This window comes from Saccopteryx bilineata, chromosome 2 (genome assembly GCF_036850765.1).
Source record: "Saccopteryx bilineata isolate mSacBil1 chromosome 2, mSacBil1_pri_phased_curated, whole genome shotgun sequence".
Lineage (NCBI taxonomy): Eukaryota > Metazoa > Chordata > Mammalia > Chiroptera > Emballonuridae > Saccopteryx > Saccopteryx bilineata.
In genome coordinates, this window is record NC_089491.1 from 63,003,519 (window position 1) to 63,029,544 (window position 26,026).

Genomic DNA, 26,026 nt, shown 5'->3' on the forward strand with positions numbered 1-26,026 from the left:
TTCTCACTTGTAGTCCCATCAGTGACTTGATAAGGGCAGTGCAATCTACCTTCAACCTCTGTTCCTTTTCTTCTATCATATAAGGTCCAATGTGTCATGGTCCATGTAGTTTAACATAAGTGTCCTCTAACTTTTCAACACCAACATAACTTTTTGTATTGGCCCAGGTGAATTTCAAACTACGTACCTGAATGCTGAATATCCCACCATTTGTTAGCTGATTTTTAGATTCAGTTTGCTAGAGGATATGCTAGATGATAATTAAAATATAAAAAGTCAATGAAGTTGATAAAACTATGTCAATTCTACTGTGTTCTGGTAAAAATCTAAATGCAGTTAGCAGGCTTGTTCAAACAAAGTTTAGTGTATTATCTTCTCTAAATAAAAAACTCTCTAAAAACTTCTAAAAGATAACATATAGCAAAGCAGTGTTTTACATATTAACATGGCTCTTCTTCTGTGTTTTGGTTTAAAAACTAAAACAAGGAACTTACTGATCTTAGCTTTGGGGGTGCATAGGTAAAAAAGTCCAAGAATACTTTATGGACCAATGAGTGTTTAATCACAGCTTCCCTGAAAACAGAAAAAGGGGAAAACAAAATGTGTCAGATCTGATGCTACAGTAACACAGACATAGCAACCTCATCCTAAAATGATCAAATCAAGTGAACTGGTTTTAGCAAATATAATTTATCAAAAGACTGACTGTATCATTCAGCAATATTAAAATTAAAATAACTTTAGACTATACAAATATTTTAGTGCCTACCATCTATCACCAAAACCAGGGTACAAATTTCTAGTATTTAATCAGCAAAATGAAATCATTCAAAATATACTCTCTTAAATAAGGACATCAATATTTTTTACCCAACAATGAACATATGATTAGAAATCTATATGTGGACCTATTTTAATAGCTATTTTCTTTTTGTCAAGCATCTTTCACAATGCTTCTGTTTCATAAAATAATTTTAGCCAAGTTAAACTTAGAGTAGATCAAGATAGTATCAGCAACAGCAACACCTAATTGAGCCGAGCTTCCTAATGTGACACGTGGTGAATTCAGTGTGCAGTGGGGGCCAATTAGGTACCAAAGACTTCAAGTTCCCCGTCTAAGCAGATGGCAGAAACATGTTGCCCTACAGGCACAGCACCGTTCTGTGTTTTGGAAATATCAACCCACCTAATCTTCATAAAACTCTATGAAATAGGTACTATTATTATCTCAGTTTTATGGAAACTGAGGCACAGAGAGGTTAACATGCCCAAGGTCACAGTTAGTGATTAAAGGGGACACCAGGATTCCCGCCCAGGCCATCTGATCTGAGGCTACACCTTAACCACTCCACCATGGTCCAAATGGCAACGTCACATGCTCACTTTCTAGGTGTTACAATCCAACTGAAATACATTATATTTGAAAAACTATGCACCCTTTCTATACAAGGGTTACACAAAACTTTCCTCCTTCAAAGACTATTTGTTAAGAAAAGACAAAAACAGCTTTCTTACTTTTGGGCCATTGGTGTTAAAATCTGTTTAATTTCATCCATGATAAGCTCTAATTTTTCTGGCTGTACCTCTAGTACTTTGTCCAGAGTTGGGTGATCTGCTGACTGCAACAGAAGAAAAATCAAATCTTTCTAAATTTAATCAAGTTTCTTCAGCATCATACAAAGAGAATCACAGTCATTTCAAATAAAATCATTTTCAGACTTCCTCTATTCATATAACAAAAGCATTCATGGAGTAATTCTGATTATCTGATTCTCAGTATATATGCCCACCAATGTACTGAATGAGCCACACTAAACAGCCAACCAACTCAACCAGCCCACAGGAACTAGACTAGCATAAGCCTAATCACAAGGGCAAGAGTCAATTCTCAAATCTTTACCAACATGTTTTGTACTTACCTGCATATTCCTATCGTGAATGTTAGGAAAGAAACAAAGCACTAAACCCAGGCACTGAACCTGACTAGTAGAAGCAGCCCAGGAATTAATCCACATCCTTGGAGATAAATGTGGGCATTTACATCCCAAGTTCTGAAATACATCCTTTAAATGTCCTAGTTACTGGCCTTTCCAGACACAATCCCTGTAGGATGAGTCTTCCTACTCCCCTTTCTTTCTAGGTACAACCTGGAGAAGGGTAATCCACAGATGTGAAGACAAGGTGTTAACAGGGCGTCCAATGCACTTCTGCCAGAGCTGGTCAGGGGGTGGTTGCAGAGCCACACTGGCTGTAAAGCGTCTTCTGCTTTGGTCTACCTGACTGCAGAAACGGAAGTACTGGAGCAGTACACAGAGCACTTGGGAGGGAGTAACAAAAGTAGTTTGATTCAAAGGGATTTAAAAATAGTGCTCTGGGTGAAAGAGAAAGTATCATCATTTGCTTACTATACCAAGAGACAAAATAATCCATGAGAAAAAGGGTCCTTAAGAGACCATCTCTTAGAGGACCAGCCCAAGTAAAAATACATTCTGAAAACAAGGCCTCAGCAGTAACACACAGAAAAAGTAAAAACATCAGAACAAATGCCTTGAAATGTTACCTTGTAAAGCTGAAACGTGTTCCCATAGAGCTCCTCTGTCAACATGTTCCTCTGCTCCAAAATGGCTCTGTCATTGTACGCGTACTCCACAATGGCCGATGCCTCAGCGTGTCTGAGCATCTTCCTCACGTGGCCTTTGAAACTTCTTATTATCTCTGCAATCTGTGGTTTACTCCTAACCCAAGGCGATAATGGGAAAAGATAAGTGATAAAAGAAAGCTGGGTGATGACAAAACATAACCTGACACCAACACAATTCCCGAGACCAAGGGGGCGGGGGCTACCAGTGAAATGTTTATGAAAAATAAGATCAAACTGACTTGTATTTCTACCTCAAGCTTCCTAAGTTACTCAGCAGCTGAAACCTGGCTCTGCTTACCAGCTGCAAGACCTAGAACAAGTTATTTAACATCTGTGCCGCAGCCTCTTCACTCATAAAATAGAAAGAATGATGCTGATGTGAGAAGGAAATGAGTTAAGATGTACTGAGAACTGTGGCCAGCTTGTCAAAAGTGCTCGATAAATGTCAGTTTCCATTAAATTGCTCTGCTTGAAAAATTAGGGAAGGAGAAAGGGAGAAGGTAAAAGTCAAAGCTGCACGGAAATATGAATAAAACATATTCTAAGGATGCTCTTTTAAAACAGGACTTAATCATAAGTATTTATATTACAACCTAAAATCAAGCAGCTCATAATTATAGTCAGGAATAGTTTTTAAAAATTTTGTCAACTATACTTTTTTGCTGCTGATTAGCAAATTTTGGCACCTTAAAAGAGTAATCAAGACAAGTATCAATTCCACCTAATACAGGAAATCCTCCCATCTTGACATTTCCTGACCCTCTGATTCTCCCTGTGTCTACTCACCTACCCCTCCAACCCTTCACCCTTTAAATACTAATAACTAATTACAGTTAGTTATCCCACTCTTCTAGGGCTTCAGGATATACTCCTCAGAATGACAAAGGCAGTACAGTACCATTGTTTTATTTTACCTTCAATTAAATTTTAAGACTACACTCCCTGAAAACACTACAAGCATCCTTTGAGGACAACTATTAGGATCACAGACTTTTGAGTGACATCTGCCCACAATCGGTATTCACACCATTAAAAAACTAGTAAAAATATATTTTATATATAAAACAACTCACCCATACATAAGAAATTTCTTAACAACATTTCTGGAATATTTAGCTTTACTTAATTCAACCAAATCATCTGAAAAACAAAATACATTACAGTGATTACTTAGCAACAAAGGAAAGAACTAAGTAACTGCATAATCCTGGAAATATATACAAACAACTAGCTCTCTGTCTCAGGCAAAGAACAAATACAAACAAAAAAGGCCCTACAGAGGACACTGCTTTCCCACAGCAGAATTATTTTCCAGGATAGTCTTGGGTATTTAAAGAGAAAACAAGTGACCTCTTAAAATGATTACAATTAATCTTCAAAATAGAATACCTCGCAGTTCTTCGAAGGCCTGCTTTCTCTGTTCTTCGTTGCCATACTGAATGTAACACTGGATCACACGAGTCGAATCATGTGCAAATGCAATCTGTAGGAGTGACAATTTGGGCCTTTAGACTAAGTCTCTCTGATATTTAGGTTTCTGCCATATTATTTATGTTCTATTGCTATCTCTTTCAGAATTCCTTGTTAAAAACAAAGGTAGAGCCTTCATGAATAAAATTAAATCTAGGTTACCTGGGAGTAGAAATACTTGTTTTAATTGTTCAAAATGGCATTCTTTGGTTTTGCTGCCTACAATATGGCATTGAGACAAGGACAGATTTAACCATTTTGCCCGATTCCTATCATGATTAATTAAAACCAAAAATCAAACTAAACCTGTCTAATGATCATATACACTCTATTTCTCATTTCCCTGAGTTACTTCCCCTACAAGGGGAATTTTCCAATTCAAAAATACTATTATTCTGGCAACCAAAGGTATAGATATAAGATAGATCTAATAAAGGCTTGCTGTATAAGTAAATGAATCTACACCTTAGCAATTATAAGTCAATCCCTCAATTTCTCACATTTTTATTATGATTCCCTGAACATATATCCAATTAGAGTCCTAAAAATTTGTTGTATCTCAAATCTGATCCCATCACCCATCTGCCCCTCACAACCACTGGATCAATTAAGTCCTAAATGAAGGAGTTGGTGATTAATTTTCTGTAACAAGAACCACGAACAGTAAGGCATGCAAAATTACTTTTTACTATGCTATATAGTACCAGTCTAGTTGCCTTTCCTACCTTCATTCTTCCCTTCCTATCTTTTTTTTTTTATTATTAGAGAGAGACAGAGAGCAACATCAATGTGTTGTTCCATTCATTTATGCATTCACTGGTTGATTTCTGTATGTGCACTGACTGTGGACTAAACCTGCAACCTTGGTATATTAGAACGATACTCTAACCAACTTAACTACCCAGACAGGGCCTACCTGTCTCCTTTTATTTTACTTTTTATACTGAGAGACGAGGAAGCAGAGACAGACTCCCACATGCACCCCGACCAGATTCCACCTGGCAAGCCCCCTACCCAGCAATGCTCTGCCCATTTGGGGACACTGCTTTGTTGCTCAGCAACTGAGCTATTTTAGCACCTGCGGCAAGGCCATGGAGCCATCCTCAGTGCCTGAGGCCAACTTGCTCAAGCCAAGCCATGGCTGCGGGAAAGGAAGAGAGAAAGGGGAAGGGTGGAGAAGCAAATGGTTGCTTCTCCTATGTGCCCCGATTGAGAACTGAACCCAGGATTCCACACACTGGGCCAATGCTCTACCACTGAGCAAACTGGCCAGGGCTTTACCTGTCTACTTTAATAGTGCTTATTATTTCTTGCTTAGCTTGTCTTTAAAATTTTTTAATTCCAACAAATCAGAAGGTAGAATCACACTCATCAAAGTAACAGATTTCAGAAGAATTTCCTTAAGGGATATTTATATAGACATTTATTAAAACTAAAACACTACTTTTTTTTAAAAAATAAGGCTGTTTTTGTATATACATATATTGACTTCTTACAATATCAATATACCTTATTTCCCCATGTATAAGATGTACCTTTTCCTGAAAAATTTGGGGTCTAAAAACTGGGTGCATCTTATACAGAGGTTGTAGATTTTTTTACTTGCATTTCCCATTTTTTTGCACTTGTTTTTGTGCTCATTGTTGAAGACAGTGATCAGTGATTTGTCATCAGACATTGATGAGGACAAGCTAATTTGTGGGAGTTCTGACAGTGATGAGGAGTTGTAAGAATTTTATGATGAATAAAACTTGAGTTCAATAACTTTATGTAATATATTTATTTTCAAATTTTGGGCCCCAAAATTAAGGTGTGTCTTATACATGGGAGCATCTTATACATGGGAAATACAGCACATGCTTTATATATAGTTTTCTCCTTTAGGCCTCAAAGTAATCTTAAGAGTGAGCTGTTGTTATTCCCACTTTACAGATGAGAAAGTAAGTTTAGTAGAAGTTAGGGAGCCTGCTATCCTTTGTGAGCCTGGGAATGAACATTAACTTGTCTGAGTCCCAGAGGTACAAAATGTCTAACAGTGATAACAACCTAAGGTAAAGGAGGCAACACATACGTTAGTTAGCACAACTACTAGCACACAGTAAATAATAAATTTTCATTGTTGAAAGGCACAGATAATGTTAAGCAGCAGAGTGATTAGAACACCAGATTTAAACACCGGACTAACTCCCACGTCCACAGGCATGAAGTAATGACTAAAGGTAACGGGAAAAGATCTTGAGTGTAAACAGAAGATAACAGACTCCTAGAACAAAGGAACAATTCTGTTCTAAGAAGATCTCGCTGGATGTGTAAGAAAGCAGGAGCTGGGAACTTTGCTACTGAAGACATTCCTTTGAACTGCAATGCAGCCTGTTAGACCCTATGTATGTGGTTTGTCAAATGCTGCCCCTCCAGAGTTCCCAAAGATATTGAGTATGTTGCCTTACACATGAACAGTGAACAGTCACAAAGTATCCAAATACGTATGAGACAATAGAAGTTTATTATAAAACAGGACTAATCAGCAACAATAAAAATTACTTTAGAACTCCTAAATCTATTATATTTTAAAGATCCTGCATGTTGTCTGACCTGTGGTGGCACAGTGGATAAAGCATCAACCTGGAATGCTGACGTCATCAGTTTGAACCCTGGGCTTTCCCGGTCAAGGCACACAAGAGAAGCAAGTTTAAGTTGATGCTTCCTGCTCCTCCCTCTTACCTTTCTCTCTCTACTCTCTATAAATCAAAAAACTTAAAAAAAAAAAAAAAAGAAATCTTGCATGTTTGTAAAAGCATGGAAGAAAAGATGTAATCATGTTTGCACCACATACAAAAGTATATGCAGTCCAGAGCAAGACATTTTAATACAGAGTACTGAACTAATGAATTCCTCAAGACCACTTTGAAGAACACTGGTTTATCTTAAGTTTATTATTTTAAGATGACATAAATACTTGACAGTCTTTTTACAATTTCCCAGCAATAAGTTTTCTTATTATTAAACTCTTTATTTAGTTGGTATTTGAAATTGTTTGGCCAAATACACTTAAACCAATAATTTCACTTGTCATCTATCAGCTACCCTTTACTGAGAGTAAGTCAATTTCAACTGTTAAAACTGCAATTGTAAGTATGCCCTACTCACAGTTTTAATTTTTCCTTGAATCAACTTCTGCAAATCACTCATCAACTTCACTCTTTTTTCTTTGTCACAGTCTTTTCTATAAAAGAGAATAAAAGGAAGAAACATAGCTTAAGTAAAGACATTATTTTAAACATGCAAAACTAAAGTGTTTCAGCGTTATATTCACTCAGTTATGTGTGATTTTCTCTTTAAAAGCGGCGAAGCTTTTGACATTAAAATTACTGTTCCAGAGCAGCCAAAGAAAATAAGTTTTCTCAAAGGCAGAAACTCATCTCACAAGGTATAATTACATGCATCAATCTAAATCTTAACAGCCAGAACTTCAAAAGTAAAGAAAATAATAAAACAAGCACAGTATATCAAATACTTAAGTATCTCTAAACCTAACCAATATGAAATTGTCCTTCATTTTCTCAGACTTCTTTCAGGAAGAACCTCAAATCCAATTTCACTCTCATACATTTTCATAAACATATCTAACACCATTCTAATGATTCCTCACATTTCTGCAATGTGCAGATATCCAACTACTGATGCCTCTCTGCCGGAGTGTTGGAGGAGTCCTCTCTAAATAATCCAAGTGTTAATAAGGCATTTCAGTTAGGACAGGGGTCAGGAACCTTTTTGGCTGAGAGAGCCATGAACGCCACATATTTTAAAATGCAATTCCATGAGAGCCATAAAATGACCCATGTACGTTAAGCATTACCCAATAAAAATTTGGTGTTGTCCCAGAGGACAGCTGTAATTGGCTCCAGCTACCCACAACCATGAACATGAGCGGTAGGAAATGAATGGATTATAATACATGAGAATATTTTATATTTTTAACGTTATTATTTTTTTATTAAAGATTTGTCTGCGAGCCAGATGCAGCCATCAAAAGAGCCACATCTGGCTCACAAGCCATAGGTTCCCGACCCCTGTGTTAGGACATCTCACTATTTACAAGGCACACTGTTACTCCTCCATCAGCTCAAAGAGACGAATACAGATACCACTGAGGAGCATTACCTTCTTAAGATCTCCCAAATCTGCTTTGCCCGAAAAACAATGTCATAGTTGGTTCTATCACTGAGTTGTCTGCTTTGCTTCAGTTCTTTCTTCTTCTTTTTGAAATCATCCCATTTGGGTTTCTTGGCTGCTGATTCTAATCATTATAGAAAGTATTTCCAATTACATTTAACATTCTGAGTGCCAAACACAAGAACAAATCAGGGATGTAGAGCAATTGCTGATTAGATCTACATATACTCAATGGGGAAACTAGAAGGCGGAAAATATCGTTCTCTATAAACTTATACTTTACTTCATTTCTGAGCATTTATACATTTTAAATTTGATTAAAACTAACCATTTATTCACTCAACAGAAATTTTTTTGATCGTAAGATACCTACTGAGAAAAAAAAGGAAACTGAAAGAATGATAAAGCAATTCAAAACTTGTATCTTTTTCAATTATAAAATAATATTCTACTTTAGAACATTAAGTTCATTGGACTTTAGGTATAATTAGTGAGGAAAACAAATTAATCCAAATTAATTAGTCCTAGTTAATTAGTCCAAATTAAAACAGGAAAAACAATGTATAAAAAATTCACTATTCTGAATGATGTTATTTAAGTCACTTAATTCTTACAACAATTCTAATGTACTATATTTTTCCTTGTACAAGATGATTTCTGGGGTAGATACAGAAAAGAAGGACTGTAAAATCTTACTTAGATACAGAATCTAAAAATGTCAAATACATTGAAGCAGAGAGTAGAACACTGGTTATCAGGGCAAGTAGGTGGGAAAATGGAAAGATGCTGATCAAAGGGTACAAAGTCACAGCTGCATAGGATGAGAAAGTCTAGAGATACTGTACAGCGGGATGACTATCCTTAACACTGTACTGAGTACTGGAAATTTGCTAAGAGGTACTATTATCAAACAGAAACAAAGGCATCAAACGGTTAAGCTCCTAGTTCAAGGTCCTGTAACTAGTGAATGGTAGTCAGGATTCAAATCCAGACAACTCGGAAACTTGATGCTCGGCAGCCTCTTACTAACAACAAAGCACAACCAAAAAAATTCCTAAGCTCTCTGTAGAATAATTCAAGTGACTTTCTATTAGCTATTTTGTCCTCAAAAATTGAACTGGTTTACTGATTTAATCAAAAAGCCTGATGAGCCTGATCTGTGATGATGCAGTGGATAAAGTGTCAACCTGGAATGCTGAGGTCACCAGGTCAAACCCTGGGCTTGCTCAGTCAAGGCACATATAGGAAGCAACTACTATGAGTTGATGCTTCCTGCTTCTCCCCTTCTCCCTGCTCTTTCTCTTTCTTCCTCCCTCTCTCTCTCCCTAAAAATCAAGAAATAAAATCTAAAAAAAATAAAATAAAGGTTGATGAGGCCAAACAAAGAACAACTTAATAAAATATGTATTGCTAACATGAGTATCCTCCAAAGAACTTTTTGGAGAATTAGTTGCTTCTAAATATCTCCTTTTTTTCTGTTTAGAAAATACACCCCTTATAAAAAACTTAGAAAATTCAAAAGCAAAATTCTCCTATAATCCCAAAACTTCTTTATTATATGTGGCTTAAGTGTCTGTTTGTCGCCGATAGCTTATTGGTTGCTTGCGTAACTGTACTAGCCATTTAAACTTAATAACTATATCCTAAGTGTTCCTTAAATATTCCTCAAAACCATAACTTTTAATGACTATACAACATACAACATATTTATTCCCCTTACTGGTTATTTATTCCTGGTCTGGTAATAGAGGACTGTAGATAACAGGAGGCATATTTACCATCCATATTAGACCATCATGTACTATACAGCAGAAGACAGTAAGTGATTCAGAGTTCATTTAATTCCACAAATATTTGGGTACCCTTGATATATGCCATGTTAGGTTGCAGTAGAGACACAAATTTTGGGGTTGTCTAGTATCCAATCCCCTATAGTATAATAATATGAGAAAATAAAATCAGAGTTCCATTTTGAGATGTCAGGAACATCCCATATCAAAATGAACCAGATTGCAGCATGACAGGGTAGTAAAATGAGTGTGTTTTAAAATGAAAACAGTGAAAATGTGTGTGTTTAAAATGCAGGTGCCAAGAATTCCAGCAGGGAAAGGAAGAATTAGGAGCTATTAGAGAGGGTAGGGAAGAGAACCTGAAAGAGAAGGTAGGGGGTGCAGAAGTGAGGAAAAACGAGGAAGAAAAAGGGTTCAAAAGAAAACACTGAAGCTGGAACATGAAAGGACCCTGCAGGCCTAATGAAAAAATCAATGACAAATTTCCATTCCTTCCTCTCCCACAACCTCCATCTTAAGGAGGCTGTCCCTCTAGTAAACATCCCCAGGCAGAGTAGAGAGCAGTGAACAGGGCTAGGGAACTGGACTGAGAAGGCTGTATGGCAGTAGTCTCAGCTGGCAGCAAAGGAGCAGTGCTAGGACAGGCCATGTTGGAGAAAAAGACAATGAAAGTCACCAGTGATATTCCCATGGTGCATCAGAGAAGGTATATATTTATATATGGCAGCAAATGAAACCTGGAGACCAATGCAAGATAATACACAAGAGGGTGTAACAGACAGCAAAGCTCTAGGTTAGAAACAACCCCTGGAACATCATGACAAAGAGATTAGCAGTTTGCTTCAACAGGCAAATAGGAGGCCTGAGGATATCCCATCAGTTAGCAACTTGTTCTGAACCAATGAAAGTCAATTAGGCCATGTATACACTACCAGGGGTCCCCAAACTACGGTGGTGCGGGTCGCATGCGGCCCGGAGGCCATTTATCTGGCCCCCGCTGCACTTCCAGAAGGGGCACCTCTTTCACTGGTGGTCAGTGAGAGGAGCACATTGACCATCTCATTAGCCAAAAGCAGGCCCATAGTTCCCATTGAAATACTGGTCAGTTTGTTGATTTAAATTTACTTGTTCTTTATTTTAAATATTGTATTTGTTCCGTTTTGGTTTTTTACTTTAAAATAAGATATGTGCAGTGTGCATAGGGATTTGTTCATAGTTTTTTTATAGTCTGGCCCTCCAATGGTCTGAGGGACAGTGAACTGGCCCCCTGTGTAAAAAGTTTGGGGACCCCTGCACTACACCCTCCTTAAAATTGCCTGCTGGATCTGAGCCATCTGATCGGTTGACTACATTAGAGTGATTTAAGCTCCATGAAAGCAGGGCCTATATGTTTCTTGTTCACTAAGACATCCTCAGCCAAGGCAGATATTTAGCTGGACACACTACTTATGTAAGGCTGGCTTCTATGCTGATTAGACAAGTACACTTACTGGTTGTTAAAATTTTCCATCTCCAAGCAAGTGCGCAGAAAATTTAAATATTTATTTATTTAATAACTGACTGAATGAATAAATAAATTTTAGCCTAGCCTGACCATGCGGTGGCGCAGTGGATAGTGTCATACTGGGACATGGAGGACCCAGGTTCGAAACCCCAAGGTTGCTGGCTTGAGCGCAGGCTCATCTGGTTTGAAAAAGGCTCACCAGCTTGAGCCCAAGGTCACTGGCTTGAGCAAGGGGTCACTCGCTCTGCTGTGGTCCCCCAGTCAAGGCACATATGATAAAGCAATCAATGAACAGCTAAGGTGCTGTAACGAAGAACTGATGCTTCTCATCTCTCCCTTCCTTCCTGTCTGTCCCTCTCTCTGTTTCTCTCTGTCACACAAACACAAATAAAATAAAATAAATTTTAGCCTATAAAAAGAAATGTTATATTGAGATCCCTCCGTTTAACGGCATTAAAATTAGCTTAACTCCATAGCTTAGTGAATTCAGCAAGAGCCTGGAACATAAGGAACTCTAAACACCAGAGGACAATTACGACCAAAGAGATACTTCCTGTTGTTTATTTAATCCCACCTACTCTTCTCTCCCACCCCAGATGTTGCCTGTCAAAGAATAAGAACGTGAGGTCTCTAACAGATTTCTAGAGTCTAGTACACAGACTCTGGCCGTAGCTCAGGCAGGGCAAGGCTTCCACAAAAACTATGCTGAAGGAATGAACTGGGGCTTACCATCACTTTTACTGTCTGATTGGAATTTTCTCTTCTTGTTGAATTTATTTGCCTGCTGGAATTTGTTCTTTGATATTTTATCCCCTTGCTGCTTGTTCTTGAACTGCTTTACACCTTTTTTCCCAGGTTTTGTGGCATTTTTCTGAAAGTTGTTAGATGTGATTTTAGGTCCACCATCCTTAATAACTTTTCTTGGGAAGGTCTTTGAAGAACCATAATCTAGTGACAATAATAAATAATAATTAGTTCAATGATCCTGAGCCTAGATCTCTTTTATCCACTGAATTATATTTGTTACTGAAAATTACAGCTTCTTTTAGTGAAAATACTTTGTTTTATTCTCAAATACGAAGCAGAATAGGATCTAAAATACCAAAACAAAGTTTAAAATCTGATTATAAAATTATAATAAGTTCATTATAGAAACCCTATAAAGTAGAGAAATGCATAATAAAAACTACCCAATTCTAGAGATAACCAGTTGCCAATCTGGTGTCTTTCTCTACTTTAAGCAATAAGTAGAAATGAGGTATTACTTAAATACCTTTGTATTCTATCTTAATGACTGCATATTAAAGTTTTTACACATGATTTCTAAAGGTTCAATATCATAAGAATCTAAAAATAAAACAAACACTTGAAATTTAGGAGGTATAACACACAGACAAATTAAAGATGTTAATTTTTCAAAAATTCTATTTTCAAAGTCTATTAATAAAGTTATTTGACAAAAATCTTCTTTGGTCAACAAAGCTTACAAAATAACTACCTAAGATATGAAATAAAAATAGCAACAGCTACACCCTAAGACTGCTATAAGAAAATAAAACAAAGATTGTTTAGGAAACATTTAATAACTTAGACTCCAACTTTTCTATTTTGCAATACTGACACCCGATGGAATAATAAAGACAGCACAATTAGATATCTTGAAGATAAAAGTATTGGTATACCAGTAGAATGTATTCATCGGCCACATTTTATCAAACATTAAAATGAGTGAATCAGTGTGACTAACATGAGGCAACAGCATCATCAGCTGACATGAGGGAGTCTTTTATGAATACAGAATCCTATTCCCCTGGCAATTTCTTAAATGTCTCACTTTCAGCCACTTTCCTATTATTTTAATCCTAATTCTAGCCTATGAATACAGACTGCCATCTGCTACATGCCCCTTCATTCCACAAACACCTTCCTCCAATTATAAAAACCAAACAACCACACGGGAAGCATATATTGGTAAGGCTATCTTACCGTTGTTTTTATAAAATCTGTTTTTCTCTTGTGATGTCTTTGTACCTTTTCCTGTTAATTTCTTTTTCACTTTGACTTCCATCATAGCAACTCTGGAAAACAAAAACAAACTCAAAAGGATCACTGATTTGCTCTCATCCAAAGAGTCAGTAAGTAGTCACTACCACATTTAGTCCTTGAGTTCACAGATGCAGGACAATTCATGTGGGTACCTACACATGTCCAGGAAGTAAACAATCACTGCTTCTAAGATTTTACAAATAAAAATAAACAAGATACCAACACAAAATACACACATAGAAACTTGCGCACGCATACCTTGGCTACTGTGTGATATACATACTTCTGCAGTAGTACTGGCTAAACATAGGCCATTATATACATTAAACACGATAAACATGTCAGTTTGTGTTTCTTATAATCTGGGCAGATTTTGTGATGAGAAACTGACAATATTACCATTTGATTTCTTGGGTCTCTATCCTAAAGAGGCAGAAACAAACAACAGGTTGCATTTACCATATATTCAAATTTAATGAACAAAAATAAAAGATTATCTAAAAGTTCCTTATGTAACACATTGTAGCTAAAACAAAGACTAACTTCAAATGTTTAATTTGTTATTCTCAACTAATTTTCAGTGACCTCCAAAATACGACTATGCTGAAACATTTAATATTTCATTTTAAGGAATCTGCCTAAGAGGTCACATCCAGGTACAGAAACCCCACAGTACACAGGACAGACGACAGATAACCCCTCACTTACACAAGGCTCCTAAAAGCAGCAGAATACGACAAGAGCAAAAGGCATCTGGCTATTTCTCTGCCTTCCAAAGTTGTACATTTGATTCATTCCTAAATTTCTTAAGTTGACTTTCTAGTGTAGATGCTGGGGATCTCAGACAACACTCTATTTCTACGATAGTTTGTCAGTCTTTACGTGTTTCTCAGGACTGGGACACTGTTTTAAACTACTGGTCAGGGACTTTGAAGAATATCCTTCATTTGGGGTTTCTCTGATATTTTATTATTAGACTGGCTTTGTAAATTTCTGGGGAAGACTACCACAGAGGTGAAGTGCTGTGGCATCACACCATATTAGAGGAACATGATATCAATGTGACTGGCAATATTACCTTAATCACTTGGTTAAGGTACTGTTTGCCAGGTTTCTCCACTGTAAGCTTACTATGCTTCCCTTTCTGTGCTATACTTATTAGAATCAAGTCACTACATTCAGCCCAAACTGAATGTGAGGGGAATTAAGCTCTACTTCCCAGAGGGAAGTAGATTAAAGAATCTGTTAAACATAGACAGCAGCTAATAAATATTTGGATGATGTATTTTGAGATTATGTGATAGCCTGTTTCTCCCACTAATTTTAGCATTCTCATGAATCTTGCCTACAGCAATTACTGTGGTGTTTTAATGCTGACTCTCTATTTCTCACATTACTTCTATCTTTATTATTTTGAATTCTTCCATGGGGAAAATGTGTCCCACCCACCACCCATTTAGTTACATTAGTATGGTTTCAGATATTTTATTACTTGGGTTATAACCTAATACTATTGCTCAAATTGTTCCAACCTTGGCCAGTGGAAAATCTTTCATGTTACTGTGTCCTTTTGACTCAGCCCCATCTTTTTCCTTTAAAGCATGTTCTTACTTCCTGAAACTTGTTCTAAGTTCACCTTATGTTCTTCCTGTGGTGGTCATGAAATCAGCCACCTCTCCTGGTTCCTTTTACTGAGAATGGTGTTTAAAAACCAGGATATGAGTGCTAGGTATGCTTGCTGTCGGTGGGATGCGGCTGCTTCCAGGTCTTTTCACCAGACAGGACTAAAATACATGTGTATGTTCACTAAGCTCTGTGTACACACAAACCTATATTTCTGTACCTATTAAATAAGCTCATACTAATGTTTCTGTCTTTTCTTCTTTTTCTTAAGTGAGAAGCAGGGACTTCTGTATATAACTGCCTACCTGATACCTCCATTTATGTTCTTTACAGGTACTAAGTCCAAAGCATAATTCTTTAACTTTATCTACACTGCAAATAACACCCAAATTATAACACCCTCATCTTTTCCCCACCCTATTTATTCTTCTCCATCTCAACCAATGGCACATCATCCACAATGATACTCAAGGAAAAAAAAAAAAATTATCTTTGACAATTTTCTTCTCCCTTGTCTGCTACCTTCAGTCCTTAAGTCTTCTTCAGTCCTCTTTAATATATCTCTAACCCTCCAGCTCTGATCTCCACTACCACCTTAATCCAAACCATCATCAATAACCTCCAATTATATAAACAACAGAAATTACATACATTTTCTAAAGATAACCAGGACCTAGAATTTTCTCCCTTGTTTATAAGCCTTAATGGGTTATTTGTTTTTAATTACAAATGGGAATAGAAACAGGAATGCATAGCCTTCAAAGCCCTGAAGAACCTCGTCCCACGCTACCACTCTAATTTTATGTTGTGTCACTGTACTCCTAGCTCACGACATCGGCTCCTTTTCTATAGCTTCCATCTCAAGAACTGAGCCCAAGTTACTGTTTCTGCTTCAAGGAGTTCTCCCCGGGACTCCAATTTCAAGGTTGCCTCTAGTCATGCTTTAGGTCGGCTTAAAGATCACTTCTTCAGACTCCCCTCAGTACCCAGTAAGTTTCCCTCCCAGCGCTAAGAACTTACAAGTGTACGTTCAGGCTGTGAATTCGGAACCTAGCACTGATGAGGAGCAGAGCGGAGGTTTTTCAAATGCACTACCAAAAGATTAACGCAACTAGCACAGGCTACGGTTATAGAGGGTGAAGTTAGTCAGGCTAATCACTCTCAGGACAACGTGGTAGAAGAGTCGTAAACCCACCCTGATCGCCAGGCTCCCGTCTAGCTCAAAACTCCCAGGATAGAGACCACAGAAGACTGCCCAATGAGTGACAGGTATGAACATCTCTGCCCTCTCGGGTGACCCCGAGACCCTCCCACTCCAGCGCCGAGCACAGGGCGAACCTGTTCCAGGACCAGTCACCTGAGGCGAAGACACTCACCGCACACGTGTAGCCCACAGAGAAGCAGCTTTCGGCCTGGCTGCCGCTTCCGCTTCCTGGACTTGCCCCGCCCCTGGCGCCACTTTTTTCTTCTTCCGCAAGGGAACTTGAGTTAAAGGGCGGGATTCGCTGGGAAAACAGAAACTCGGTGTTCTAAGGCCGTGCCACACGCGCCTTTTGGTCCTTGAGAAGATCCGTCAGGAGAAGACGTGTTAGCGGCTCCTGAAAGTGACGTCATTAACCCTGTCGCTTCCACGGCGCAGAGGACAGAGGACAGTCCCATCTCGCGAGGGCTGGACAGTATTTGAAGCCGGTGTGGTTGGCGTGGTGAATCCTATAATTTGGGTTAACACTAAAATACTGAATGTTTTCAGAGTGCATGAATTTGCATCCTCTCTGGCGGGCGAGTGCGAAGGATAAAAGAGATTTCTCCGGAGTCCTGAACTGTAATCCTGGTTACCTTGCTTTCTAGCTGTGCGGCATCGGGCAAATTACTAAGTTTCTCTGAGCTCTGATTACCTGAGCAGTATAATAGGGATAGCTAAGTCATACATGGAAAGCTTAGTGCAGTGAATGGTCAGGATTAGCGTTCAGTGTTTGCCATTTTTAACAGCTGTCCAGTACTCCAGACTACATTTATCACATTTTCCACTTCAGAAACAGACTAGTTACGATAGTGTCCCCCATTTAATAGATGAGAAAACTGACACCACAAGCTCGTGTCAAACACAGTTTATTCTATAACAGAAATTTCCCCTTGGAGGTTTTGTAACATACTGAAAACTGGACGCTGGGGATGCTGCTACTACCATCTTGGAGGCCACGCAACCCTGGGGGAGAAAAAACGACTAGCAGATCCGATGCACCTGGAACATCAGCCAAAGACGTGCTAGTGCCCCTGGTGGAGGGGATGGCTGGGGAAAGGATATATATGGTCTGGTCCCAACACCTAACCATTCCTGCCCTGGATAATCTACTTGTTTTAGGTCCTTCTCATGTTTTCAAACAGTAAGGGCTGTCTTTCTGAAATCTGCATTTCTCATTCATCACAGAACACAGCAAAACACAAACATTTTAGTGTCTTTGGTTGTTGAAGGTCATTTTCAACAAACCTAACCCCAGCTTGCTCTGCAGGGGAAAAGGACGAGTGCAAATGAGAGGCAACATGCAACTAACCTGTGGAAAGGAACGGATCAGCAGGGAGGGGCTGTACCAGTTTGCCGCACAATGGGCCAGTTCTGAAAATGACTGTGACAGTTCCATAGGTTAGAAGTCCAAAATCAAGTTGCTGGCAAGGTTGTGCACCTTCCTAAGGCTCTAGGAGAGAATTCTTTGCCCCTTCCAGCTTCTCAGAGTTTTTAGGTGTTCCTTGGCTTGTGGCTGCATCACTCCAATTTCCACCTCTGTCTTCGCATGGTTTTCTGTGTCTTTTCTTCTGTTATAAGGACACTTGTCATTGGATTTAGGGCCCATTGGAATAATCCAGGATGATCTCCTCTGGAGTTCCTCACTCAATTATATGTGCAAAGATCCTTTTCCCAAGTAAGGTCATTTCCATAAGTTTTGGGGTGAGGACACTGACATATCTTTTGCAAGACCACTTGGAAAGTTAAACAATTGGAACTTGATACGAGGTGTGTTAAGCTCAGATTTTACTATTTTCCAAATCACAGTTGACTGCCCCTCAAGGCATTAGGCTTCAGCCTGGTAATTCTCTAGACTTAAAGGCAGGGTCAGGGCAACTTTCCCACTACTTAGGCACTTATCCCACTACTCAGCACAGAGGTGTTTAATAAGTATCTGTTGTCTGCCTCAACCATTATGTTTGCATCTAAACTCATTTACATCTCATAAGAACATTTCAGGTAGGTCTTGCTCCATCGTGTTATGGAAAAAGGGGGAAACATAAAGTAGTTTTGATGTGGTGAGCCTGACTCCAAACTCAACCTGACTGCCTTGTACTGCTTTCCTTAATCCATTAATTCTGCAGTAAATGCTTGAGAGAAGAGAATACAGAACAAGAATTGCAGGTCTATCATCAGTGCTTATTAGCCAAATACTATGGTACATGCTAGTCTAAATATATAAATAACTTCACAAGTACACGTTTGTATTTTCAAGGCCACAGATGGCAGCACCTTACATCCTCTCAGACACATCTGTATAGCTGTCTGAAATAGGTACCTCAAAACCCTTTCATTTGCCTTTTCATCAGGGAGAAAAAAATTATCACATACCAAAAAGTGTTTGATTAATATTAATAATGTTTTTCTCAAGCCTTTTATGCTGTCAAAAAGTAGATTCACTTGAGTGTTTTTGTTTGTAGTGGACTGAAAGTATGATGTGGTTTTGCAGAACAGCGACAAAGCTTAGCCTGTAATTTTGGAGTTAACCAAGTTAAGCCCATTAATTCTTCAAACATTTAATCATTTAAATGTCTAGGATTATCTGTATTCCTAGAAGCACAAAATACTCTTCCTAAATAATATAAGATACAATTTAATCAGAGCAACTAGACTAGTATATATCCAAGAGTTTTTATAGCAATGTAATTAAGAGGACTGGCATTTAAATTAAATGAATCTGGCTCTGAATGCAAGGTCTGTATGACCAAGGACAAGATAGTTCAGTTTTTATGGGCTTCAGTTTCTGCATATCTAAAATGGGAATAACAACACTTATGGGGTTGCTCTGTGACACAGAAGTAATAATAACTATAAAGTTATTGGCCAATAGCAAATGTTGAGTGATTCATAGCTTGGGAGACAGAGATAGAACCAAGTTTTTTCCATTTGAGATGCTTTTGGTTTACAAGTAGTGAGAATTCAGCTAATAAGCAATAATTTTTTTCACACAACAAAATTCCAAAGGTAGTTGGTTGCTCAGTTCAGCGATTTTCAACCTTTTTCATCTCATGGCACACATAATTTTTTTCCATAAGCACACAAATTAATTACTAAAAATATGCAGCACACCAAAATATGTCTTTTTTTTGCCAGTCTGACAAAAAAATAGATATAATTTTGATTCATTCATACCAGACAGCTACTGTTATGTTAGCTGTTGTCATTTTTTTATTTGACAGTCTAAAGGAAAAGAAGTCCATGCCCTGACTAAATAGTCTGATATTTCATGTTTTATAATTTCTTATGGCATACTGGTTGAAAATCATTGTTCCTTTTCAATGACTCCACAATGTCACAAAAGACTCATGTTCTTTCACAGCTTCTATGCTCCACCATGCTCTGCTTGTCAACTTCATTTTCCCAGTTGCTGCTTTCATTTATTATTTATTTTTCCTCCATTTGTTCCTTTTGACCACCTTAATCCATCCTATCACACACACACCCCACTCCACCTCTGGCAACCACCAATCTGTTGTGTTTTAGTAAATTCTGGATTTTTCCAATTTCACATATAAGTGAGATCGTACAGTGTTTGTCTTTGACTTATTTCACTGGTGTTTTCTGATTGCAAGATGTACTTCTCAGTTTCAGGATTTACATCAGAGTTCAGGGCTAGAAAAAATGGAGAAAAAAATAAATTCACTTTCCCCCTCAGTAGGCTGCTATCCTTTTATCCCAGAAGGAAAAGACCCAGCAAGGTTCCCCTTATAGTTCAATGCCTAAAACTGGGTCACTTGAGCACCGCCAGGATTGGAAGTCCATCAGACATAATATTAACCAGGCATTTAGATTTCACTGTTACTCTAGTAACATTAAAGGTCACTTGGAAAATATGCCTTTATCCAGCGGTAGATATTTAATTTGTAATTTAATCTAATCTGGTTTAAAACAAAATTTAATAATAGTAAGCTAAAACTTAAAATAATTTTAGTATCCATCGTGGTGACTCAATCTTGGCCACACATGAGAATCACCTAGGGAGTTTAAAAAGCAAAAAAACAAAACCAATATTCTGATTTAATTAGTCTGAGTGGGAACTCAGCACTGAAAATCTGGAAAGTTCCCCAGATCATGCCAGTGTGCAGCCAAAATTCAGAGCCACTTGTTTAAGGCATGGAGATCAAGTTGTGGATTTGATTTTCTAGTTAACTGAGGATTAAGCCCTGCACCTTCTGATCCGTCTTTTGCAGTCACCAGAATTAAAGAATTAAATGTATAATACACTTGGACATAACTGTAATCTTCTTGTTCCTTGAGGTCTCCTGTAGTGATTTAATTTCATTAGATACTGAAAATGGTTTAAATATGAACTATACACTTCCAAATGTATTTGGGAAAATGTGTTTTTTTTCAATTCCTTGTGATTTTGTGCAACTTTTCTCTTTTTCATAAAAATAAAGTGTGTTAGCTCTCAGCTCCCACACATCTCCCTTCCCCCAAATCAGCTCTTTAGAGTTCTAATTCATGACTTTTTAAACTAATTGGTGTTGTTTCTCTGTTTCCAAAATACAGAAGCAGGGATAAAGGGCATGTTATTGATATAAAGCATAAGTGAGATTTTGGCAAAGATTGGGTTTTATTTTCAGGACCTATTAGAATCATAAATCCATGGAAACGGAGCAGTTGCCAACACATTTTTCTTTAGTTAAAGGGATGCTTTGGAGGAGGAAGGATTATGGTTTTCAATACCATAAACTTGCTAAAAATTGTACTAATAGAGTAAATATTAACTGCATATTCATAATGTCTGTTTGCTATCTAGTAAAAATAAAGTGACCTTGTCTTAACTTACTTTCTCTGGTGAAATGATTAGGAGCAGCAGGAAAATCATATGACCAATATGAAAGTTTATCTGATTGTAGTACAAAGTATCACATTTAATCCTGGTGGGATTCAGCCGGTTTACACCGGTTCTGCAGAACCAATACCTAATTTGTTGTTGAGTTCGGTGAACCAGTTGTTAAAATAGCACTTGTAATCAGGATTCTCTCTAAGATGGGTGCCTGGGCAACCACTTAATGTGGAAATCACAAATTTACATTTCTTAATCTTTTTTAATTTTCATCTGTGCAACAGCGTATTCTAAGCACCCATAATAATGTTCATTCTGTCCATAGGTGAAAAAGATTTGATAGAACTATGCTTGTAATATTTATTTATCTAGCTCATAAAATTCATTATACCTTTGATGAAAAACTACATTTTAATTAGACTATTAGTCTAATTGGCCTACCTCTGAAGGAATGGGATCCTACTTCTAGAGTGAAAAGATGACTAAGGATAATTCACACAGCTGATGATGCTTGGATAAAGGTGAAGAAAATTGCAAGTGAGGATGCCAATTAAGAAGCAATATGGCCTGACCAGACAGTGGCACAGTGGATAGAGCATCAGACTGGGATGTTGAAGACCCAAGTTCGAGACCCTGAGGTTGCCAGCTTGAGCGTGGGCTCATCTGGTTTGAGCAAAGCTCACCAGCTTGGACCCAAGGTCGCTGGCTCGAGCAAGGGGTTACTCAGTCTGCTGAAGGCCCATGGCCAAGGTACATATGAGAAAGCAATCAATGAACAACTAAGGTGTCACAACAGAAAAACTAATGATTGATGCTTCTCATCTATCTCCGTTCCTGTCTGTTCCTGTTTATCCCTCTCTCTGACTCTCTGTCTCTGTAAAAAACAAAACAAAAAAATTAAAATTTAAAAAAATTTAAGAAGCAATATGGAAATATCTTAAATAACAATTTTATTGTTTTTTTAGGTATTACTTAGTATTTTTTCATTAATATTTTAAAACTCCTATAATCTAGTTTTGTGTTCCTTTTTTATTATTTTAAAGTATTAAATGTATGAAATAATAAACTACCCTTTAATGTATTTTTTTATACTTAAAATGGTCGTTAGGGCGGAGAACCGGTCATTAAATTATTTGAATCCCACCACTGCCTTTAATGAAAGATCTTGTCAGCATGTGATGAAGAAATAAAAATAATGACTAGTTAATATCACTCAAAGCCCACGAATTATCATATATACATAGAGCACTTACTTAACTTGTATTATGATTTTATAGAAATAAAACTCCTTAAGTGACATGTACTAGCTCTCATTTGTTAGAATGAGAACAATTAACATGTTTTATTGGTTCAAGTTTTTGTTTAAATTCTGGTTTTAGGCTTGATCAGAGTTACATATGCATTGTTCTATACTATTTTATATATGGGACTTGAGCATCCATGGATTTTGGTATCCACGGGGGTGCCCTGGAACCAGCCCTCTAATCATTGGTCAATGGCTCAAACAGCTGGTCAGAGGCCTGGAAGGAAAAGGACAATGGGGCTTAAGGAGGTCCAGGGTAAAGGTATGTGGATGGACATATGGCAGTGGACACAAAATGTGAACATTTTCACATATCAATACCCACTGAAAGGCATTCACCATGAACACTGAACAACTAAGCAGACAAAATGACTCAGCCAGCTGTCACTAGCCAGCTTTCAGAATTGGGCACTCTAAAACTGGCATGATAGGTACACGAATGGCATGGCACACATGGAGACTACACATGGCCCCAATAGCATAAACTTCCACTTATCTAACTACTGCTTCATCTGAACTAGAACCTGCCAGTAAAAGAAACCACGGCTGAGTCCCTGATCTGGGACTATTTCCCAAAGAGAGCAACAGGCCACCTGCTGGTAACTTGATGATATTGGGCACCTTTCTTTCAAAAATAGTCAGCAGTTTCTCCTCACAGGGACAGAGTCCCAGTCCAAGAACAGGCTTGCCTTTCCTGCCCACAGAGCGTCTACCTAGGAGTTCATAAGTACCTGACACATAGGCACATATCTATCCTACACAACACAGCATCTGAACAGAGGACACACTTCACAGCAAAGAACGTCATGTGATCCACAGTCGTGTCACCTATGGCACCATATCCCCTTCCACATAAAGCAGGTGCTTGCCTGTTAGGGAGATTTTCTCTCTTCACTGTCGTTCAGCCTGAGTGGGGCTGAAAAGATGCTGCCTAGTTTTAGTTTGCACCCACCAACTGAGCTAGCTCATCTGTACCTTATGCTTGGCCTTTGTCTTCCTCCTTCAGCTGTTATAGGACCTTGCTATGTGGCCAATGTGAGAGCTGAGGACGGGGACTGGTGCAGTCATGTGGGAGGTCTGTACTCCTTTTTCATGAAGCTAACTCAGGCCCTTCAGTCTTACTTGGGCTCAGTCCCTGGTATACAATTTTCATCTTATAATGGATTGTGACTGGGTCTACCTGGCTTTATGACTTAACAGGTGAGAAACATAATTCCTTTCATATAGGCAGCTATAGATGGGCAAATCTAGATACTTTATAGTAAAAACTTCTCTATCAGGATCTGCAACATGCCAGGAGACGTTTCTAGAGATGTGTATAATTCTTCAGTACAGATGGCATGGCCTTGCTCCAGAACCCCGAGACCCTGGGTTGTGATCCTTATAGTTGCGTTTACCTGCATCTCTTCCCAGTGCTGATACCTCCCACCCCACAGGGTCTGCCAGATGTTTTGGTCTAAGTGGTCAGGCTGCTTTCACTACAGCCTGAGTCTGCTCCACAGCTTCTTCCCGATTCAGGCTCCACTTAAAGCCAGCAGCTTTCTTCAGTATGTGGACTGAAGCAGAATTCCTAGATGTGGAATATGTGCCCTCCAGAGCCTGAAAAGGTCACCAGACATTGTACTTCCTCCTTGTATTTGTGAATGCAAGGTGAGGCAATGTGTCTTTACTTTGGAGGGGATGTCGAGACATGCCCCTGACCCTGAAAGTGTGCGCCCCCCCCTCCTTTTTAGTCTTAGCTTTTATGTTTCCTGAAAACTTGACTGAAGTGGCCTGTCCCTGAATTTTTATAGAGTTTGTCTCCACCTTTCTTAAACACACATTTCTTACCCAGGACTCTAGCATATGAGCCATGTCTTTATTTTACTAATGTAATGAATCAGAGCTCAGCAGGATGTTCAGAGGGTTCACATCTCTTTGAATTATATTAAGAAAGAAGGTGGTGAGCTAACATAGCCCTGGTGTAAAACCATAAATGAATATTATTGTTCACTCCAAGGTATATAAACTGTTTCTGGTCCTATTTTCTGTCTACTTTTTATCCTATTTTACCACATACTATGACAGCCTAGGAATTTAGCCCTTGCTCTCCAGGCTCGGGATAGCCTTGCAGCAATGTGTTTGTCCCATCTTCCGGGGTTCTTGTCATGGTATTAAATGCTAAGTCCCAAAACACTGACCCCAAGGAAATGGTTTTCAGTTTGTTTACTCTTACGCTCGAGCCCCTTGGTCAAGCACCCTCACAATCCAGTACCTAGGTGCTCTTCTGCTGTTGATGGTATGGATGCCGGCCAATTCTTGCAGATTCTTTGGGGTATAATCTTCTTTCACACTCAGCAGGACCAGCATGCTTTCAGCTGGGTTGTGCTGGATTTAACCCTAGTTATTGGCCTGGCTACCAGGAGAGGCACCAAAGCAGATCCTGATGATAGGGGGTAGGGGAGCAGTTGTCTTGCAGGAGAAGCCTCTGCAGTGTCGTCCTGCACAAGGGCACTCTAGCTCTTAATAAGGAGGTGTGGGCAAGCTCTGCACATTCAGGGAAGTCAGCAGAGTCAAAATCCTTGTCCCATATTTCAGGGTCTCACGTTTTCCCAATCAGGCTACTGACTTCAGTGTAATAGACCATCTTGGCTAAGCAACTAAAAGATTTAGGAGCTTCGTGACTCTTTGAAATCTTGTGCTTGCTCTGAATATTGTCCTCTTTGTAAGCTTCCAAGATGCCTGGGGCTCTCCCACTTGCCTTTAACTACCTGCTTCCAGTTCTAATTATCACTCTGCAGAAAAACCTCCAACTCCACTATCCTTACATACGTTGCACCCCCATAACTTCCAAATGCCTGGACCATTGCACTGGCAAGAGCATTCCTCCACCCCAGATATCCTCCTCCTCATCAGTGTTGTTTTTTTAGTAGTTGAGCACTCCATTGTGTCCAGGACTAGCTGTGCCCCACATACCACTTGGAAGGGTGCTCCTTCTTGCCAGCCCATGGTAAATGATCCAGTCTTAAAGTCCCATTTTACCGCCAGCTTTCTGGAACCACTACAAGTACCAATTGTGTTATTTCAACTTATCTGGGAAGAAAAAACAAAGACAGAGTTAGCGATACTATAGAGTTATGCAGGGAACAGCTGAGAATGATAAAGGTAAGGGGGAATGGGCTCAGTGGGAGAATCTCTGCCTTTGATATGGGAAGGAAGGACTGTGGAGGAAGAAACCTAGGGAAAGGCTCAGAGAAAGATTTGGGCAGGCTGGTATGGAGCCTCAAACCAAAGACTAACCATTAGAAGAGTCCCAAGTTGGGAAGAAAAGTCCTGGCTTTTACATCCTGGCCACATTCTGTTGTGAGCTTGGAGAAGCCCGAGGAGACGGAGACCTTGGTTTGAGTCTGGTGGTGGACCCTG

The 26,026-nt window shown here is 38.7% G+C and overlaps 1 protein-coding gene across 3 annotated transcripts in view; it reads right to left on the reverse strand.

Moving 5' to 3' along the window:
* PUM3 (pumilio RNA binding family member 3) overlaps positions 1–16,733 on the reverse strand; it is a 37,440-nt gene extending 20,707 nt beyond the window's left edge. The window contains exons 1-10 of one of the 3 annotated variants that reach the window (XM_066257172.1): positions 16,624–16,733; positions 13,565–13,656; positions 12,308–12,526; positions 8,273–8,408; positions 7,259–7,334; positions 4,031–4,124; positions 3,715–3,781; positions 2,561–2,735; positions 1,516–1,619; positions 495–573 (exon numbers count right to left, since the gene is read on the reverse strand). In XM_066257172.1, the coding sequence (XP_066113269.1) occupies positions 495–573; positions 1,516–1,619; positions 2,561–2,735; positions 3,715–3,781; positions 4,031–4,124; positions 7,259–7,334; positions 8,273–8,408; positions 12,308–12,526; positions 13,565–13,649 (1,035 nt within the window). In that variant the 5' untranslated portion in view covers positions 13,650–13,656; positions 16,624–16,733. The other 2 variants (XM_066257174.1, XM_066257173.1) reach the window with 2 other exon arrangements.
* Positions 16,734–26,026: the final 9,293 nt, after the last annotated feature.